The 22126-nt window shown below is 43.2% G+C and overlaps 1 protein-coding gene across 13 annotated transcripts in view; it reads right to left on the minus strand.

Annotated features, from left to right (window-relative positions):
- ANKS1B (ankyrin repeat and sterile alpha motif domain containing 1B) overlaps window positions 1-22126 on the minus strand; it is an 833247-nt gene that overhangs the window by 34788 nt on the left and 776333 nt on the right. For 6 of the 13 annotated variants that reach the window (XM_028531910.2, XM_036019451.1, XM_036019449.1 and 3 more), the window contains 3 exons: window positions 17582-17656; window positions 10962-11090; window positions 8977-9048 (listed from right to left, as the gene is read on the minus strand). In XM_028531910.2, coding sequence (XP_028387711.2) covers window positions 8977-9048; window positions 10962-11090; window positions 17582-17656 — 276 coding nt within the window. The remainder of the gene's footprint in view (window positions 1-8976; window positions 9049-10961; window positions 11091-17581; window positions 17657-22126) is intronic. The other 7 variants (XM_036019452.1, XM_028531908.2, XM_028531906.2 and 4 more) reach the window with 2 other exon arrangements.

The following is a 22126-nucleotide window of genomic DNA, read 5'->3' on the forward strand; positions in this document are numbered from 1 at the left end:
AAATAAAGAGTTCAGGCCGTCAAGACAGATTGTAGAGTTGCACCTAGAACTGATGTCGGTCAGATACAGTTGGTGAGCCCAGGGGTCGTGGTGAGGGTGTACGGTTTTCTCACAACAGCTCCCCTGTTCTCCCTCCACTAGAAGCACACCCAGGGTATTAAGTGTGTGCCCCAAGGGACGTGATGGGCAAATGTCAGCATGTTCTCACATCCCGCTTCTGGGAGTCTGAACTAGAACAAGGGTTTTGGAAGGCAATTGGGCAATTCTTACCCAGTTTCAGGAGGTGTGTACCCTTTGACACAGCCATTGTACATTTCATGGCTTATTCTAAAGAAGTAATCAGACCAGTTTAAGAGATTTAAGTACAGGGATGTCACCCATAGTATTGGTTATAGTTTGAAAAAATTGGAAATGACCCAATGACCAACAAGAACTGGTTAAATTAAGTTTGGCTCAGTTATAAATTGGAATACTGATCGACTACCACAAATAATATTGAGGGTGAATATTTATCAAAATAAAAATATTACAAATTATATTGTGTTTAAAATAGATTATAAAACAGTACGCACAGAATATTTCTATTTTTTTTTTTGTAGAAAAGTGATACCTACGAATGCATAAATAATCAGTCTGGAGAACAGCACAGGAACAAGGTGTTAACAGAGAGGTGTTTACCACTTCTGGGTGGTAAACTTACAGCGAATTTTATTTCTCCTTTCTGTGTCTCTGTTTTAAACTTGGGTAACAATGATCGTGTATTGCTTCTGTAATTAGAAAATGTAAAGGCTTAAACATTTATGATTTTTTTTAGTTAAAAAAGACAATTATACATGTGTGAAAAAACACACTGACTTTTCAACCCATCACTTGTAAGTACAACTAAAAAGCACGCGTGTGTGTGTGCATCTGTGTGTGATCATCTTGAATCTGTGAAGGGACCCACCGATATGTCCTTTCCTCCAGGACACACTGTGGTGCAGTGAGTAAGAGCCCAGGATGGCATGGCTGGGTTCCTGTCTCAGCACCACCCCTCTGAGCTGTGTGGCTACGTAGTTACTTTTCAATCTTAGTTACGTCATCTGTAAAATGGATATGTTAATACAGCATCTACTTTGTCGGGCTGTTGTGAGGGTTACATAATTCAGTGCTGAGCATACGGGAAATATTAACAGATTTTAGCTATTACCACTACTCTGAGAATGAATGCTTCCACTTAGCTTTTGAAAGCACACCATCCCACTGGCAAAAGAGAGCAGAAGTAAAACCAAACCGTGAGCACAACTGAACAGTCTCTGGGCTACGTGCGAGGACGGCCGTGAAGAGCGGCTGCAACAATGAATACGCAGCAGAGCGATCTGTCTGGACCCATGACCACGGGCTCAACGCATTTAGAAAGAGAGTTTAGGACCAGTGGGAATTAAAGACAGGAGTGGGTGGTATATGGGAGAAAAGCCATTGACAAGAGCAACAAAAACAAAAATAAAAAATAAGGAGAACTAGGGTATGAAGAACAAAACACATACATGACCAAAGCTAAGCAATGAGGAGTTAGAAATGTGGTTGTTGCTTTGTGTGTGGCGCTATTTTAATACTCACACATTTTAACCCCCCAACATACACCATGACGGGCTTAGACTTGTATTATTTTGGCTTGTGTAGCACTCGGGAGAGAGTGATGACAAAATATTCGATTACTCCTTGACACCTGGGCAACAGAACTTAAAAATACAAGTCGTTTATGCATTTTTCCCTGCCTGTTTCCTAAGTAGTCCCTAAAATTATGTCTGAAAATGACAATTCCTCATAGAAGGAGTTTGAGGGGTTTGTATAAGCACAGAACTAAACAGGATTTTCGTTTGAGTCTCTTCTCAGAGGGAAAAGAGGCATCTTAATTTAACATTTCTCTCTGATTCTAAAATCTAACTTCTTTCGAGCTTTCCCATCCATTCTCCACCATTAATTTGTTTCCTCATGAGCATAGAAAAAAGGGTCTCCCCACTTCAACCAAGGCACAATCACTTGGAAATATATATGTTGGAAAATTCAACGAGAACTGCTTCTAGACGGAAAGTTTAAAAAGCACACAAATTAAGGGGAATGGACTCAACAAGAAGTTTGAACTACAGTAAAGTTATCTGAGCCCTTTGGGAAATAATGGCTCTAAAACCTAAATACACTGGAAGATTTGCTTATTCCTGACTTCAAAAATAATTTAAAAATATTTCCTTTGTTATATCAGGAAGGCAGATTTCAACTTATTGTGATGAAAACAGATATTTCTTTCTCTCTTTTTTGTATTTTTTATTATTTTTTAAAGATTTTATTTATTTATTTCCAGAGAGAGAAGGAAGGGAGAAAGGGAGAAAAACATCGATGTATAGTTGCCTCTCACGTACCCCTCACTGGGGTCCTAGCCCGCAACCCAGGCACGTGCCCTGACTGGGAATCGAATCGGTGGTCCTTTGGTCCACAGGCTGGCACTCAATCCACTGAGCCACACCAGCCAGGGCTCTCTCTTTTTTCTAAAGAGAAATTTCTTTGAGTAGAAACACCCGTGAACAACACTAACCATCAACTATGGGAATTAGAGAATGTCAGATTTCAAAGAGTATTAAATTAAATATAACGGCCTACCTCTTATAGCCACAGATGCCTCCTAATAATATATTTAACTAGGGAAGTGGCAGAGTACTATATATTAGTGATAATTATGACCTCGGGCAAAACTCAGGACGGGGGCTGGGCTATATGCATAAATCGAAGGAATGGTAGGATGTCCTCCGGCCAGAGCAAAGCCCTCATTTCACCCAGCAATGGATGAAACAAAGACTGCACATCTCACAGTCTTTAAAGCGGGAGCTAGGCAACCAAAGAGGACGCTGAGCGGCCACAGCAATCAAGTCATCGCTTTGTAAAGTTCCGTTCTGTGGACACATTGTTTAAAAGAGGCAGCTCCCAGTTGACTTAGGAACAAATTACCACCCCAAAATACAAAACTGCAACATTACATGCACCATGCAATCTACAGTTTTCCTTGAGTTTTTTCTCCCATTGGGCAATGGCCTTTAACAGTCAGAAAGAGGGATGTGGGCTCCCTAAGTTTATAATGCTCTATGACACGCTGTGTGCAGAGAACCCCGGGGTAATAACTGGAACACCGGCATTACGGCTGGAGAAACACAAAGGAAATAATCCAGAGCTAATCTATCCATCAATTTCCTTGTTTTTCAAACATCTGGAGGAAGAGGTCCGGGTGTTTTGAGATTATACTGAACCAGGCCCCTTACAGGCACTACACTTCACAGAACCATCACAACCACCTTGCAAGGCAGCTGTTTGTTACACAGCGGGCCCTGGGGATGCCCCATCCACGGCTCCTGCCTTCTCAGGGGTGTGGGCACCAGCAACCTTACACGGGCACGGAGATGCCGCAGGTTCCATGCCTGACCACTGCAATCAAGAGAGTCCTGCTCTTTTTGCAGGTGGAGGGTCCCACCTTCTGTTTGCAAAACTAACGCAACACCTGTGAAGCAGGGAAAAGCAGTGTGCAATAAAGTGAGGTCTGCGCGTGCAGTGTGAGGTGAGTGGTGACAGAGGGGAGTTCTGTGTTCTAAGGAGCAAATTACGGGGCACTGTGTTTGGGCCCCCAGAGCTAATGCTTCCTCTCAGAAATCCCCTCAGAAGCAAAGCCAAAGGGGGCGGGAGTGAGGGCGGGAGGTGGGGATGGGTGGGGTGTGGGGGCGTGGTGGGGGGGCAGTGGAGACAACTGTACTTGAGCAATAAATAAAAGTTATAATAAAAATTGAAAAAATAAATAAAAATAAACATTGGGTCTTTGAAAGGTACATATATATAAAAAAATAAAAGAAATGAAGACTTTTCTCTGAGCACCGATTTCGCTGGAAAACCGGACCAGCAACATACAGGCATCACTAAGTGACTCTGCTAAGATTAAATAGATATCTTTTTAAAATTCCTCACACATTACTAATGAATGTTTTTAGATTTTAATTTTAAGCGGAAATGCCTCCCAAGCTGTCACAGTAAAGGAAAGAAGCAGCCAAGTTGTACTACTAAGGAGCAAAACATATTAACTCACAGAAATCATTCTTCCGAAAAGTGTGCCTCAATATCAAGGCACCTCCGACCTCTGAGGCTTTCATTAGTGAAAACTCTAAAGGATAAGGCAAAAACAGCAGTTTCACTTAAAAAAATTGTCAGGGTTTAATGCAAGTTCCTATTGATTCTTCTTCACTAGACACAATTCAGAAGATAATTTTAAGAGGACCATTCCTTAGGGCTTGAATCCAGCGGGGGGAAAACCTGGAGATGAGAACCTGCATGCGAATGTTTCTGGCAGTTACAGTCATCATCATCAAAGCCTGCAAGCAACCAAGGTGGCCTGCAATAAGTTCATGGAAAAACAAACTGGTACATCCACACGATGAATATTTGGCGATTTAAAAAAAAAAAGAGCTATCAAGCTGCAGAAGACACGGAGAAACCTGAAGTGCATGTTGCTACGTCATAGAAGCCAGTGTGAAAAGGGACCACGCTACACGATTCCAACTGTACGAGATTCTGGAAAAGCCGAAACTACAGAGACAGTAAAAGGGTTGGTGGCTGCCAGAGGTTAGGGGGACGGGGAGAAAAGGGACGAACAGGGGAAGCAGAGGGGATTATTGGGGGGTGACCTTTTCTGCGGTAATGGAATGGCGGATACGTGACATTATGCACGTGTGAAATACCCAGACGCGGTGTAACATGAAGCGTGAATTCGAATGTAAACCACGGACTTTGGCTAATAATAACAGCTCAGTATTGACTGTGACAAATGAATCACACTAATGCAAGGTGTCAGGAATGAGGGCGACTGTGGGGGGTGGTGGTGATAGGAGTGTACATATGAGAACTCTCTGTGCTTTCTGCTCAGTGTTTCTGTTAATTGCTCTAAAAAAGTAGTCTATTAAAAAAATCTTAAGACAGTCTCAGAGAAAACAGACTGAACGAACAGAGAAATGATTCCACATTATAGAATGATGTAAATTACTATCACCTCACACATGTTAGTGTATTATGGCATATTCTTAATTGAAATAATATGTGTATAATGAAACACCAGGAGATTAGTGTAGAATTATCTTTATTCCAGAATTGGAGGGGACCTTAAGGATGAATAAACAGGTTTAGATAAACTCAGAAATTATCCAACTGTGACTATCAAACACTCCAAATGATTCTGAGAAGCGAAAACTGTGTTTAGTTTCTGCTGGGGCAGAGTGAATGTGTTAAAATAAGTGCTGTGGGGGAAAAAACCCACTTTTCCAGTCTCTACAGATGCAATAAAAACTCGACTGCAATTTTTATTTATGTTAACATATTGGAATATAGCTCAAATTACTATATATGTCTGTCCCTAAATGGTTTAATTTAGCCAGCGTTAATCCTATAGGGTCTTTGAGGGTTCCTCAAGCTATTTCTTTATCAATATAAATGATCCATTTTTTCAACAATTGTAAAACTCAGGACAATAAAGGTGGTACTGGCTCATCAGAGAGGCGGTGGGGCCTGGGGTTTGGAGTGTGGGTGGTGGAGTAGACCGTCCAGGTTCAAATCCCGGTTGCACCACTTGGCTGGGTGACCCTGGGCGAGCCTCTGCTTCCCCATATGTACAGGGGGGACAATAGCAATACTTAGTTCATGCCTAAATGAATTAACACACATGATCATTTGTGTCGGGCCTGCTTGGCACATAGGAGGTCTCCAGTGTTAACTGTTGTTAGTCCTAATAAACTGGTTGTAGGAGACCATGCCTGTATGTCATCTCTGGGACCATCTCCGACAACCCCTCAGGGGAGTGGCAACATAGAGATACCTCCATGGTGATACCTCTGCTGCTTTGGGGTAATTACATATTAATGCGTTGGACTCCTCCACCGGGTCATGAACTCAGTGAGAACAGGAGCCAAATCTTAGTTTTCTTTGTTATCAAACTGCATGTAAGAAAATATTTCTCAGAAAAAGGAACCACACTGGTTTATTTCCTCCTGGGTAAGAAATGTTAGTTTCAGCTAAAATGCATACTGCTGAATTTAAAACTTCTTTTTTCAATTAAGAGAGTAAGGCAGGTTGCCCTGACTGGGGTGGGTCACTCAGCTGGCTAGGAGTTGTCCTGCAAACTGAAAGGCTGCTGGTTCGATTCCTGGTCAGGGCACACGCTTGGGTTGCAGGTTCGGTTCTCATCGGTTCTTGCCTGGGTATGTGCAAGAGGTAACCAATCGATATTTCTCTCTCACACAGATGTTTCTCTCCCTCTCTTTCTCCCTCTCTCCCCCTCCCTCTAAACATAATGAAATAAAATCTTTTTTTAAAAAGACAGTAAGCCAGGTAAAGTTTGAATCTAGAATACTTTGGTTTAATGATCTTTATTATGTATCAACTTTTAAGATACACAGACTGTATATCTGTGTATGTATTTTAAGATCATCTGTGTCCTAAAGTATTTCCCCTGAGGAGACTGATTATACTGGGACTTGGAGCTGAAAACTCCTGGAAAACAGAGAAACCAGCAACTTAAGGTTCAAACAGAAAATTAGCTGAGCACCACTTGTAGTGGGTGAGAGTTCTCGTCCATATCACCAGCCAACAGTCACAAACATCATCAAACCCACCCCCTGGTCTGGAAAGGCTTTGGTGAATCCAGCGAGTGCCATGTTAGCTCCTGCATCACAGACCGGTGCTTATTTAATCAAGATGGGAAATAGGGGTTTGTGGTATTCTAAGAAGCAATAAAGATCCTATTTTCATGTAAACTATTCAAAATAAACACCCAGAGCAGCAAACCAGAAAAATGCCCCAAAGAAGAATGGCTTGTAAATAAACAGCCTTTTCTGTTTCATTTTAAGCAACAGACAAGTGTTTAACTAAATTATTCTCCACTGAGACTATTAAAATGGCTTTGCTATTGCTAGCAGGAACGGAATTTCAGATCCACTTAATTTCAAGAAATTGACTAAAATTCAAATCACACATCGGGTGTATGTTACATGGTGCTCTGTGCTCTAACCACTATTTGTGCTGATTGCAGCCTTGAAGTAGCTGGACTCAGATAATTGACTTAATAGTGCTGACTCAGAAATGCCAAATTAGTTTTTTTAGGTAGGTTCACAAATAGCTCTAAAATTATGGCAGGGCTTGATGATGGAAAAACGTCCCCATTTTCTTACTGTGCACTGGTGACATAAGTTCGATCACATATATGGAGTTATAACACAGGGTTTCCAGGATTAGAAAGCCAGGGAGAAGCCTGAAGGGCATCTCATCCGACGTTCTCATTTTCTCAGGAAGAACACGAGGCCCAGGAGAAGCCGGGGGATGTAGTAAATGCTTGGGCTCTGGGGACAGGTCTGAGTGCCGGGTCCAGACTGGTAAATCATTCACTGTGTGACCTGGGGACAGTGATTCACCCTCTCTAAGCTCCGTTTCTTCACTTGTATAATGGGGATAATAATCATACTGACCTCACAGGTTTGCAGTAAAGATTAAACAAGACAAACAAGCACAGGACTCGGCACAAAGATTGGCACATCTTAACTACTCAGTAAATGTTAGCTGTTAGGATAATGGCTGAAAAGTGACCCCTAAGCCAAGTTAGCAGCAACACAATGAGACTTAACTGAAACACACCCGAGCTTCTTCCATCTAGACACAGTCTCTGGAATAACGACTCACTGGTGTTGACAATTTAAGTATAACTCCACGTCAAACAGAAAGAAAACTGTGTCAGGCTTTCTGCTATTGAATTGATCAAAATAGTAAATCGGCACTCACATGCTGAGGTCTCGATTTCATGAAGAGTCAGGCACATTTAGCGTTCCCTGAGCAATGGATATAACGTATTTACCTTCATCACTGTTTTAGTTCCATTATGTGCTTGTAAACATCTCCCACCCAAAGCTGGCCATGTCAAATAAATGACAAGGTGCCTGGCCACAAATAAAAGGTAGGGTACACCCGCTAGTGATCTTAAATTTGACTCTGCTTAGGTGCTACATGGAATACGTCTAAAACTCTTCGTTCGTACTGTCAGTCAGATGTTGCTATGAACCCTACACGTCTGCTTCGGAGGAAGCAAGACTAAGAGACACACGGGAGAAGAGGTGAGCGAGCTTCTGCAGCATAAGGTTCAGTCTGGCTCACGGGGTCCGAGGACCCCAGCGGCCGCCAATCACAGATGTTCCGAGCGGCCATATTTGTTAACACTGACTGTTGTGCTATGATTCAATTCCGAGTTGCATGTGTTTCTGACACTAAAAAAGGGATAATTCAGAAGCTTCATAAAGAATATCAGCTTTTTTAATAAAGATTTTATTTATTTATTTTTAGAGAGGGAAGGGAGGGAGATAGAGAGAGAAACATGAATGTGCGGTTGCTGGGGGTCATGGCCTGCAACCCAGGCATGTGCTCTGACTGGGAATTGAACCTGCGACACTTTGGTTCGCAGACCGCGCTCAATCCACTGAGCTACACCAGCCAGGGCAAGAATATCAGCTTTATGTAATACGCTCTCAGCACTCATGCATTGGATAAATTTTAGTTAATTGGCAGTCTTTCCAGAAATATCCAGTGCATAGACTATCAAATGGTGCTTAGAACATTTCCTGGTAATAACCTAAAGATTGTTTTTCTCCTAATCTGGAGCGCAATCCATGTACATACAATTCATTTTAGATCTTTAAAAATAAATGTAAATGTAATAGGGTCTAAATATATCAAAAAGACATCAACTCGAACTCCAGTGAGATAATATCAAGTATAAACAGGAACAAAGCCCAAACACCTTTTCATGTAACACCAGTGTGATTCAGCAGACCAACAGATGAAGAAAGTAGTAATTTGGAAAGCGGCAATTTGTCTCCATACCCAGTATTTAGTATTGCAGTGACTAGAAATAAAATTGTCTGGCAAACTTACCCGCATTTTTGCACAAGCATCTTGGGTTGATTCTGTCCCCCTGAGCTCTTTTATCAGCATAGAACCTAAATACTAGAACACAGAAAAATTCAACGATTTATAAGTATAAATATGAACAGTGATTTAAAAACACATTGTGAAAATATCACTGGCTACGTTTCCTAGCTGTAAGTCAGTGCACAACTTAAAAAAAAAAAAGCGAACAGTAACTAACCCTAACGAACACACGCTTCTGTAGAGAGAACACAGCAGAGTTAACCACATTTCTGCAAGCTGTAAATTGCTCTTTAAAATAAAACGGCAGCATTTTCTAAAGACGCCATCTTTCAAATCATATTTAACTGCAAAATGGGGGCATCTAAAAATGTTGTCCCTGTTTTTATTTTTTTTTTGAGGCAGCAGTGTCTGCAAAAATAAATCACGCTGCCATCTATGTAATTACAGGGTTGTATAAGACAGCTGAGAAACTGAGCAACAGGCACCCCATTTGGGCTTAGTTGGCTGCGCAAGTAATTAACATTAGGCTGCTGTTCCGAGGCGGAGATGCCATTCTGGACCTTTTTCCTTCACAGCTGCATCCCCTATGATGGCTGATCCACCTGAGAAGGGGATGGGAGCATGCGGGGAGGGGGCCTCAGTTGTCCCACAGCGGAGGGAGCTGGGTCCCTGGTGCACACTGCCAGTGGAGGGCTGAATGGGGCGAGAGAGGGCTGAGACACTCTCCTCCCAGCATCACCACCACTTGGCTGTTAGGGGGTGGCATCCAATACCGCCTTCATGCCAAATGCCACTCACGCTCCAGGTTCTGGCTGGGGCAAACGGTTTTTAGCAAAATGTCTATTTTGCCTTTCTATCAATGGACTCCTCCTCAACTCTTTGAAGTTTCAGTAGGGTTCCTTCCAACTGTCATTTTTCCTCCTCTGATTTCCTTAAAAAATAAATAAAAAGAGCTCTGTGTATTTCTTTTTTTTTTTTTAGCAAGTGAATTAACATAATTATTTTCCCGACATGACGGAGGAGACCCTGGCACTCTGTGTAAACAGGCTGGCCCATCAGTCCTGTAAACCTGAGGGTCCCTGACCGGAAGAGGAGGGGCAGGGGCACGGTGGCAGAGCTGGGTCAAAGGCTCTCAAGGAAGGCATGCTCAGAACATCTCTAGGATTTGGTGGTCGAGCTTTGGAGGAAGGAGAAGGCATTTCCATCCTACAGGTTTGGGGAGGTGACTCATGAGACAGATCCCATGCTTCAAGATAAGTAAGCAGTAAAAGAGGCATGGATAACACAAAATGGAAAAAAAAAAGGCCTAAATTGCTATGAGATAACCAGAACACCCATATCTTAACTAAGGAAAACGATCCTGGTGAAATCCTTATCGTTTAAGGTATTGGGGACGTTTGTCCTCACAGAAACACGCAGGAGAGGCAGTCTCGATGCACTGCAGAAGTTCAGCGGCTGTTCCTGCTGTAGTCATGGCAACCACCGCCCCCAAAACTATGGTATTCTTTTAAACATTTACCTGTTCATATTACTCACAACTCTCAGCTAAGCTTGGCTCCCTGTCCTGTTAAAAAAATCACACCTAGTAATAGAATCCTACTGATAACAAGGAAAAGAATCTGGAATTCAGATAAGGCAGTAGGCTCAATGCTCGGAGACCCCTGGTGAATAGAGATGCCTATCGTGCTATATTCATGAGTATATTTATACTCATTTCCATTTTAAGATTTCATTTTATGACGTTTCACTTAAAATATAGAACTATATAAGAAGGGAAACAGATCTTAAGCTTATAGGATTAAAAGGGTCATAAAACTCTATTTATTTGGACTTCCTCTGTGGAGAGAAGGCTACTTGAAAAAAAAAATAGAAGGCGAGAACACTTGAGTAAGATGGGCACTTTGGTATAGTTTCAGTATGAAAGTAAAGACACCAGAAATACACCCTCTCTCCTGCTCCTCCCCAGACCCCGAGCCCAGGTAACTTACAAAGGCCTTGTAGTCGCACGACTGGAAGATGAGCTTCTCCGGGTGGTGCTGCCAGTACTGGACTGGGGTGGAGGCCGTGGCTTCGTTTGGGGGCCGCAAGGTGATGGAAGGCTCTCCCCAGTCTCCTGTCTGAAAACCACATTTATTCTAGAGGTGACACGAGCGGTCGGCCAAGTTCATTCCCTGCCGCTAGCCTGAGTTCTCTTATCCGCATGTGCTGTAAATGTGCAAGTGCATTTGTGTGGATTATGTGTTTATGAATACTTTCACTGTTTACAGTTTTATATGCATTAGCCTGTTTCTCAGAGCTGAGTTACTTTTTTGAGGTGTAAAGGAAGTTGAATTATTTTCTTTTTAGAAGGATACTCTAAGCTAAGTAATTTAAAAATATAGTTAAGATCTTCAGAACAATTTACTAATTCATATTTTTGTGTTGCAAGAGAAAAGAACATCCAATCATTGAAAGAATTTTCTGTGTTTTTAAATTTGACCATGAAATTTTTAGTTCGAATTGCTTTTATATGCGGAATACAGGGTCTGGCAGAAGTAACACCTGCTTGAGTGTGGTTGGTAGGGTAATTATATGGGTGTAATAATTTATAGTTTTAATTTGAACATTTTGCCTAAAATGTCATATGGTGTGCTTGACTGTGGTATTATTATGTTATAGAATTACACGCTTATGATTTTGTAATAAAAAAGGGGCATCGTTTGTGCCGGACCCTGTACTCTGTTCCATAAATTTCAGTTCCCAAACACGACATGTATCATGTCCTATGAATAATTTTATCTCTGGAGAGAAGGCCCTGTGTTATACTACACAACATTTTAGAAGAAAGGTTTACTAATGGAAGACAACTTGTTTTCCTCATCTGAATTCATGTGCCTTGGTACAATGCCACCGCGATGATTTCAGCTACCTTCTGCAGAAAACCTAAAGCACGAGTGGAGACCAAACATTAGAATACTATGTTTGGCTATATGTGCCTATGCATGTACTTGAGGATCCTGACTCACACATGCAAGCATGTATAACCTATGTGCCCCCTTTATCATTCTCCACAAGGTTGGCCTCGACCTATTTTATTGCTACAGGCATACCTTTGGAGATACTGCAGGTTCGAGCCCAGACCACCGCAATCAAGTGAGTATTACAATAAAGAGAATCATACTATTTTTGCTGGTGGAGAGTCTTGCCTTCCATTTGTAAAAAGCGCGATATCCGTGGGTGAAACTCAATGAAGCGAAGTGCCACAAAAGGAGGTCTGCCCGTACACGGGTTTAGTGTGAGGTCTACAAAGTCAAAGGCTTGTGTTGGCAGCTCTCTTCTGGGCTCTAGTCTCATTTCGATATTACACCTGGGGAAGTTCTTACTCTTTTCCCTGGTCAAAATTCTGATTTTTCAAAATTCAGCTCTTCGCTCTCAGATAGAGATAACTAAAAGTAGAAAGTGGGAAGTTTTGCAGAGCCCCTCTTTTCCAACCTGGGTTTGGCTGGTCTTGCAGAATTATGAGAAATTACCTTCCTTAGGAGTTGAGAGAATATAAAATGGTCTCACGAGCTCCCAAACCAAGCAAAACCTTGGCTAGAGACCAAGTTCCATAGAAGTACTAGTAAGTGGGTTGATACTGTAGAATTCCTTAAGTAGGGTTTTCAAGGAGTCTAGGGTAACAATGTAAGATTTGGGATGTAGGTGTTTGTTTTGAAGGGGAAAGAAAGTTCATAGCTTCCATTAAATTCTCTGAAAGAATCTAGAAACTCCAAAAAGTTAGTAACGACAGTTCTCCAGGAACAGCTTAAGTAGGATGTGTGTTTGGGGAAGAGGACTAGCATCCCAATTCTCTCTGTGTAATCTGAGTTGACATTAGGTGGCCTATCAGGTGCCTGCCAGGGCTGGAGAGTGTCAGACAGAGGCTAGGCCTTCTGGAAGTTTCTAACTGGCTTTGAAAAACCAGAAGGAAGTTCTAGAGCACCTTGGGAATGCACAGGCCTTTTCATAGAGGCAGAGAGCCGGAAGCTTTTCCCTGAAGCACCACACCATTTCCCTGGCTCCTCAGATGCCCTCTCCTCTCTCCTGCTCCGGGCTGAGCTACTCTGTGTGTCAGTTTTCTTCTCGTTGCTGGTTTACTTGCCTATGGTGTGGCTCTTCTACCCCTCGTCTGTGGGTGCTGTTCTGACTTCACCTGGGATACCCACTTTAGCGTTTTTGTCTGTTTGATGATCCATCCCTGACTTACTTTTGAGTTTTCTCTTTATAGTCATATGAATGTTCATTATGTAAAAGCAGTAGTAAGTGACCACAATTAATTTTAGGATTAAGTTTTCCTCTGACTTCCTATTTTGATCTTTCCCTTCTCTCTCAAACAGGTGGCTCTTTAGTATTTCTCCAGTCTTCATTTCAACTGGCTGTGATTTGCTCTAAAAAAAAATCCAGTATAAGGTTCAAAATGGCTACATGGATTTCACTACTATTTTGAAGCTGAGTGTAATAACCTTGAAGTGATCATTGTTGTGACTGTGGAAACATGCAGCTATGTGTTCCTAGTGAAAAGCACTCCCAACATCTAGCAATTCACCTCTCACCTCCCCCATTAACTTTCTTCCCCTCTCTCCCGCCTTCCCCATAAAGCAACAACAACATAGCAAACAGGCGTTCCACATTTAGGTCACAGGTAACACCGTTAACAGAACAACAGAAGTTTGCACGCAACTCCGTGGAATGATACAGAGGAGCTTGTTGACATCAAAATATCCCTCGATCCAGTGTCTGCCGATGTGACAACTCAAACCAAGCGCCAGATCTTCACGTCGGCCCTGGCGTAGTTTAGCTGCGGTATCTTGGCCGAGCTCAACAGGCAGTTTTCACAACAGCCTAAACAGACATGGCAGGAGCTGGGGGCACCAGGGGTTGCAGGATGAGGGGACGGGTGGGGTAAAGCTGGGGTCATGGGGACATTTCAGGTGTTAGTATATTAAGCATGCAAATCATATGCAAGCTCATTCTCGAATCCTTTAATATGCTCAGGCACTTTAACTTAAACTTCCATGTGAGTTCCATACACTGAAAGCAGAACTCGAGCCAAATGCTGATCCAAGTATTTACGCCACCCAAATGGCTCCCAGAAGCTTTTAGCAGCCATTTTGGGAATAACAGCCCCCAGCACATACCACCTCTGTCTGGAAACCACCCCGATCTCGGGTGGGTGAGATGACCACCTGAAGCAACGAGTGGTGCGTCCCTGTAACTCTGTTTGGGTGAGAACATCATCCGCTCGCCTGTGACTCCACTTTGCCCAGGAGTCACGAACCACGGGCTTTGCATCCAGAGTGACCCGGCAGGACCTCCCCTTTGTGTTTGGGGGAGATAATTATACGGACGAGACATAGAATCCTTACTTTATTTTCTTTCTGGCCTGGAAACATGGCTCCAGTCCAAATATTTTAAAATTCCCTACTGTGGCTGAATCCTGCTTTCTGGAAATAGAAACTGAATTTTGTTATGCTTAGTGCTATTTCCAGAAATTCGTTTTCAAATAGAGGGATTCTTCGGACTGAATTGATAAGGAAACACATGTATTTTCTTCCTGGATATGCATCAACTTATTTGTTTTAAGCCTCAGATCTAAGAATATTTAGAAGACTCAGCTTAGGTGTCGAGTTTTCTCTTTGGAATTAATTCTCAGGAATGGACGACTTGGCATCACACTGTTGTAAAGGGCGCCTCTGCCATTGGCCTGTGGGTGGGATTCATCTTCACCTGGTTGATTGACAGTAAAAACAAAAGCTTTCAGAGAGCAAGGTTGCTTTAGGCCTCAGCACCTCTGTAGGCTGAATCACAGCAGGAACGAACTAGAAGGAGCAAGGCAGACTAGTGACTACATGGGGTTCTGCCTTATATATGAAATAAATTCGAACGGTGAAGCCCACTATTAGCTTCTGTTAAATAGTGCATTCATAGCCAGGTAATACATATATTTTTCCAGGTAAATTTTAAAAGATTAATAATCTTTCAGTTAACAATGTTTATTAAATATAAAGTAAAAGCAAACAGACCTCAAAGGTCTTTTGCCTCAGAAAATGATTTATAATAAAATCTTACCCTTAATAAAAAGTAGATCTAAACATGGGTACAGTGAAGCAGATCTAAACATGGGTACAGTGAAACAGTTTTAGAATAAAAAGTAAAACAGGAAATGCTTGGGGTAAATTTTGTCATATTTTAAACGGTTACAGTACTCTTTAAAAAGCTGAAGTAATTACAGAAATAAAATTAAAATGATTCAAGCCACTCTTACTAAATGTGTTCAGGCTATCTCTCTAGAGCTTGAAATACTTAGAGACAGCTTTTCCTGTAGGTTCTTGTACTGAACAGTCTTACTGATTCGGTCATGGCTTCAGACCTCATTTACTTGGTACGTAGGTATTTATATTTATTTCCTTTAGGCTGTATCAATTACACAGAGGAAAATGTTCTTTGTTAACTATCCCTTCAAACTCAAGTAAAAATTAATCTTCTGCTATAAAGACAAAACATAACTTGAGATTAGAGTTCTAAATGGAGAATTGATTCTGTGTAAGAGGTATTTACCCACAGCCCACTAGAAATTCGCAGTCTGGCTGAGTTTGGAGGACTATAGCTGGGTCATACCTAGTATGACGTAATTCAGTTAAGTGTCTCTTATACCACCAGCCGAAACATACAAAGTCACTAGGCGAATGTAGTTATAGCACAGACAGAAATTCACAAAAGTCTGTAGACAGACTTCTATTGAATGGCAGAGTCCAAAATGCAGCTTTTGAACTGTGCGTGGTTTCCAAAGTCCGTGAAGCTGCCTGGTTTTGGCTCATATGTGCCAGATGCCTAAGGCAGGTGCTAAAACGTTTTATTGTACATCCTGCCCCCGCACAAGGGAACCCGAAGATGCTACATATCCTATATGGTCTGAGAATACAAAGGGGAACACTGTCTATACTCCTGTTTTCTACTTGAGGAAACATTTACGTCTTAAGGATGCCAGTAAGTAAAAGCCATGGTTATGACTGAGCTTTCTGACATGAACAGTAAGGTATGGTATTATCCAAGCCCTCTATTATTTTTTTAAACATTTTTTTTACAATTAGAATTTAATTGATCTTTTAAAACTGAGGCTTTTAAATCTTTTCTACTAGGAACTGATTCCACCTACCTGTTTGTATATTTAGATCTGAATGTTAACCAGCATTATTTCCTACTTCTTCAGAACACTTAATGAAAAACTAAAATGATTTTAAGTGACAGTTGTTATTTTGAGGTTCCAGTTTCAATAATTCTGACAAATATCAGAGGTGGGTTCTCCAAACAACCAGACATGAGCTTTATGGGATTACATTTACTTTCGGTTCTCTCTCAGGCTTTGCAGCGTGCCGCCTGTAGCTCTCTGCTTATAAGTATGTAGACGGATATCGGGATGTGAACGCCAGGAAAGGCCTCCTCGGACACTCACGCACGCCCAGAAGCAGGATGCTGCAGCAGTTTCTCTAACCAATCTTCACGCATAAAGAGTGCTCGCTGGGTCAAATGCAGTTGGTTCTAACGAGCTTGTTTCTTTTCTTGCTAAGGAGTAGCGATGGCCCCTTTTGAACATGAAAAGCACGCTGCGGCATTTCCAGGTTCAGGAGAGACCGCCGGATCACGGAGCGCCAGCAGCAGGCAATGGATGGGCCCCAGGGTCCCCGAGAGCCAGAGGCCCCATGCACAGGACGGGGGGCATGCCTGAGGTGGCACCCCAAGGGAGGCCCTCTGTGTGCCGCCCCAAAGCTCTGCTTAGTGATTCTCAACCAAATGTCTCAGCCTCTCAGGAGGCTATGCAACGGGAAAAATTTGACAGGATGTGAAAATAGGATTGTTTTTAAACTACAAAATGGAAAATTCCCAAACATTAAAATGTTTCGTTTCCAAATGCAAATGAATTTTTTAAAAGTATGCGAAGGTGCAATGTGAGCGTTTGAATACTATTAAACAGCTCGGAGTAAAATGGGTCACGATTTCACACACGTCCTGAAGATCAGTTCGGTATGTCAGACGGAAAAAGGCTGAGAACCACTTTCAGCTGTAACAGTGCCTCTCCTGGCTGTACTCCTCCCAGCTTTGCGTAAAATTTATACAGTCTATCATGCAAATCAAATCTTTCTCATGAGAAAAGCGCATGAACCTCCGAGAACTGTTAGGCGCAATGCGTTGAGGAGCCCATAGATGTGGGGAAGTACAAAGTGGGAAAGAAAAACACCGATATATACATGTGTTTACATATATATCAATTTACCCTTTTCCTTCTTCCTGTAAAAGCAAGTGGAACAGACACCTGGGATGAAAGCCAAAACTCAATGGGACAGATTTTAACTGTACACTTTGAAACCAAGTACGTTTCTCATTTTTAGGACAACGTTTGCATGTCAACTGGTCACGAGGCACAGTGAATGAAGTAGAATAGACACACACACACACACATAATCTCAGGAGTCATTGGACGTCACAAATTTCCTGCTTGGCCAGGACACAGCCCCTACGGCCACTGACAACACTTTGCAACACATTACATAGCGCAAGGTCAGCACAAGCAAATAACCGTTTGTAACCTTACATTATGAACCTGGTGGATGGCTGAGAAAGGAAATCCAGCGTTCTGATTGGTCCATATCTCACAGACAGACGACTGCTGATATAAACAGAAAACTATCTCATCTTGTCAATATTTAAAACATGGCAGCTACCAAGGTAGCGTTGAGGAAAGGAAAGAGGAAAATAATAAAAAGCAAAGAATCACATTTCTTTAAAAAAAAAAGCTCAGAAACTGCCCAAAGATTTAATAATTCACTTCCAAGCCATTCTTTTGCTTAAAATGTTTTGGGTTGGCTAGAAAGAAAGAAAGTAAAAAAGAAAAAGGCCATTTGTGTATTAGCTTTGTATCATGGAAATTACCAATCATGCTGGGGAAAGCAAGCAGTGGTTTACATTTGCCAAAGAGAACAGAAATAGCTTCCCTCTTCACATCATTCATTTCAGAGGATCAATATTTTCAAGAAAGCTGGGGAAAAACCTTTAACACAGGTCAAACATCCTTATTTTCTTATCTTCAAATGACCATGAGCAAGCAATGCAGTGAAATGACTTCTGTAATTTAGCCACCGCTCCATTTGATAAACCTAGGGGATAGCTTTCCCTCCAGAGTTCTCAAGGGCAAATCTCGGTGGCTAATAAGGGGAGAAGTGTCAGCGTGCTGCCCAGCAGTGGGAGTGTGTGGTGGCAGAGGTGGTGGGAAGGAGGCTGGGTCGGGGTGGGGGGAGCTCAGCTCTGCTATTCAGGCAGAAACTTCGGGGAACAGCAGTGGCGCGCCTCATGAATCAGCTCCGTCCTTCGCTCTCCCACCACGCCACTGCCGATCTCATAACGAACAAGTATTAGCAGGCAATAAGGTCTGCTTAGGACCAAATGCCAAACCAAGCAACGCCCCCTCCCAGGAGTTCAAGTAGAAACCACCAAATAAACTGACTAGGCTCCTGGCTGACCTTTACAGAGTTCTTTTCCTTAGAATTCTATCATTCTAAAAGGCACCGTGAAATTGAATCAGAAAACCGCAAAGCGCCTGAAGTATTCAGCAAGCACTGTGAACATCCTGAGAATTCACGAGCAGACAGTGCAGAGATCAGTGCCGGAGGGAGAGGAAAACACATGCACGATACGGGTTGGAAACCCAGCAAAGAGCTATGGCGTCGGCAAACGACTTAAGGAGAAGAAAGCTTCTCCCTGGCTACATGTTTCCCTCACCTCCACCCTCCCAGAAACGCTCACCAGAAATTTAACATCTCTCTCCAGTTACGATGGCATCTCCACACACACCTACATCTTTGCTTTCCATCCCCCCTGTCATCTGGATGGCTTCTTGGGGACAGACTGTCAGGTTACAGGCGTTCTATCAAGCAAGGAAGGTCCCCAAGGTCTGACCAAAAGGCACCTTCCAACCACCTCCCACTTAAACCAGCTCTGCTCTCCCTGGTTCCCTCTCTAAACTTCATGCTATTTTCTCCACAGGGGCATCTTCCTTTTCCTACTTTTCAGAAACAAAGTCTCTAGCAAGCTCAGGCTTGGGGCCATTATCGCCCTCGCCTCAGCTCCCAACAGCTGCCACCTGAATTAGATAGACTAACTCCACGCTTTTGTGGGACCACCACCCTAACAGGCACACACACGCTCCCAGAGCACCCTTGACCTTTTCCGCACCCTCACCCACAGTTCTGAGCTACCTCTTCTGTGTCAACGTCCACAGACTTTTAGTGCTAGAAGTAACACAGGGACCAGCTGTCATCTGACAGGTGAAGACACTGACATTCAGAGAGGTGAAGTGGTGTGCTCAGGTCACACAGGGAGTGTCACCCGCTGGGATAGCTAGGAAGGAGCGCCAGCCTGCTGCTGACCTCACCAGAGGGCAGAGGGACTCTCCAGCTATGTGGAACTACTTTAGTGTTCGTGGAACAGTCTCAAGGCCTCTGGGGCTCAAACACCTGAAAGTCTTATTGTTTCCCCATCATCACTCCTACGCGGGCCATTCCCGTCGCTCCTCCCTGATAGGCAACAGGCCAGATGACATTTTGGGAGGACTGTGTGACTTCTTGGTCACTCTGAGTCTTGAAGAATCCATTCTGTATAAAACTCCAGTGTCATACATGATTCCAGCATTGCTCTCCCTCACCACAGGCCAGTCCTGGGGCTTAAAAACCCTGGAGTGCCATGGTCAACTTCAGTGTCCCCAACCCCAAGCTCTACCTTCTCCCATGTGCTTAGTTGGGCAGGAGAGTACAGAAGGACCGGGGTGCTTTTCTCATCTGGTAGTGGCTGAGTTGTGCCTGACGGCTGTCACTGGTTGTCAAGGGAACACTACCTTGGCCTCTGATGCCCTCTTGAAGGAATAGCCCTGCTCCGGGTTGGGCTGTATCCACAGGAGCTCCTTGCAGCGCTCTGCAGGGGAGGGGTGCTGTCTCCCCTGCACAGCTCCTGACTTGTGAGATCTGGCTCTAGCTCGGCTCCCTGCACTGAGCCCCCCTCAAGCAGACACGGGAACGCACCGCAGGTGGGACGCCGGGGAGAAGGTGGGAGCCCAGCCTCCCTCTGCACGCCCACTCACACCACACAGACACACCCTTGCTACGTGCGTCTGCTGTCTGAGGCCCAACTGTGGAAAATGATGTGTCCCCCCTGCTTGGGGCTCCCCTGCTCTGGGTGAGCGTTCCTCACGGAGTCCTTCTCACTGGGCTCAGAGTGCATGGGGATGCGCTCTCTCCCCTCCCACGGAAGGGGGGAAAGCCTCACCCCTTTCCACAGTGGCTCAGACAGTTCCCTGCACTCCCTCTGCTGCATGGATGGACTGGTAGCTGAGTGTGGCAGAGCGGGGCCACCACCCCTGGGTAGCCCCTGGCCAGGGCGCACCTTTCTCTCCAGAACGCGTAGTATTTACAGGAAAATTCCCACCGAGCATCCTGTTACGTGAATGTATCTCCCAACAGTCACGGAAAGTTACCAGGGAGTTAAGGAGGGAAAAGAGGGTCTCACAAGATATGTACTTTAAAAAAACCTCATATAAAAATTTTCTCATGCAGAAAAACCCACCTTTGGTCGAATACACTGCAGAGAGCTCACACATGGCTTACATCTCTTTTAAAAAAGTTATAGTGACAGTTTCCATCTATGAGCTATGTTTTAAATTCTAGAACAAGTAACACCTCTAGCATTTCTAATACTTATGTGACTCAGTGCAAATGGTAAAAAGCTTTTCTTAAAAAAAAAGAGTTTAATTGTACTTTAGTTATGAAAGTTGTTTTTTTAAAAAAAGCCGATACATTGCCAACATCCCAGCAACGCTGTGGGCAGTAAAGGATCTAGCAGGCTCACGCAGTAGTGACCTCAGGCTGGCCAGCTCTAACTGGTGCCTTTACACCATGAAACGGCACTTCCAGACGCATGGTTATTAGGCTGAGTGCTGGGGTAAAAAAAAAATTTAAAGACAGAAGTTTCCACTGCAGAATTTCATTATATTGAAGAAGATACTATTTCAGGGTATAATGTATATTGAAGTACTGAGTTTTGAAAAGTGTTGAGAAAGAAAATATAATGCAAGTAATAAAACGTCACCTGGGGCCCCGACTCCTAGAAGAGAAGTGATTTCAATCTCAGTTTTAATTAAGCCTTAGGATGTCTCCGTGTAAAGACGAATAATCATAGTGCTTGGCCTACATATTTCACGGGCTTGTTGTGCAGGCTCCTGGGAACCTTCCTGACAGAGGTAACGTTCTCAACTTTTTCACAGCTCCTAGGACCTAAATTCCTGGAACCTCCGGGACAGAGAAGGCCGTCAAATGCATTCACTGGAACGAACAGAATCCCAGACCGTGTTTAGAAATGTCTTGGCTCACAATTAAGCACCGTAGGAATGCCAATTCCTGTCATTCATTCCCACCCGCAGTTGGTCTGTCCCGGTTGTTGTTGTTGTTGCCACGTGTGCCTTTAAACTGGTCGCCGCAGACTCGCTTCTGGTAAAATGCACCAGAGATCAACCCTGCGGACTTCTTGTTAGATAAGTTCTCATTTTTCCTGATGAGGGTTTGAAAAGGTGCGGCCAGCTGGGTGGAAGGGAGCAGGACCATTGGTAGTGAGCCTGCCCGGGCGTTACAGGGCTGCACGGAAACCATCCTATAAAAGGACGTTAAAGCCCCCTTTGCGATTTCATTTGTTCATTAATATCCTCTCACTCCCTTCTCCACATTTCCCGCAAAGGCTGATGTAGGTTGTCTGAATTATGATGAAATCCGCATAAATGGGGGGGGGGTTAAATAAAAATCTAGTAGTCTTATAACAGATATAATTAATAGTGGTTATTTCTTTGACGATGAAGTTAATAGAAATTTGAAGGCGTCTAATTTTACCTTTAGTTCACACCTGTCTCCTGACTCTGGAAATGGTTTCTTAAAATACAACATGCATCTTGCTCTTGTTACCATCTGTATCTCAGGTTATCATGAACTCAGTTCAGGAAATACGACATATTTGCATTGAAATCTAAGAATAAAATAAAAGTACATCTACCTGTCTCCACAGTTTTCCTCCTAAAGGGGAGCTTTTTTGCTCAATTGGTAGC

This window comes from Phyllostomus discolor, chromosome 2, assembly GCF_004126475.2.
Source record: "Phyllostomus discolor isolate MPI-MPIP mPhyDis1 chromosome 2, mPhyDis1.pri.v3, whole genome shotgun sequence".
Taxonomy (NCBI): Eukaryota; Metazoa; Chordata; class Mammalia; order Chiroptera; family Phyllostomidae; genus Phyllostomus; species Phyllostomus discolor.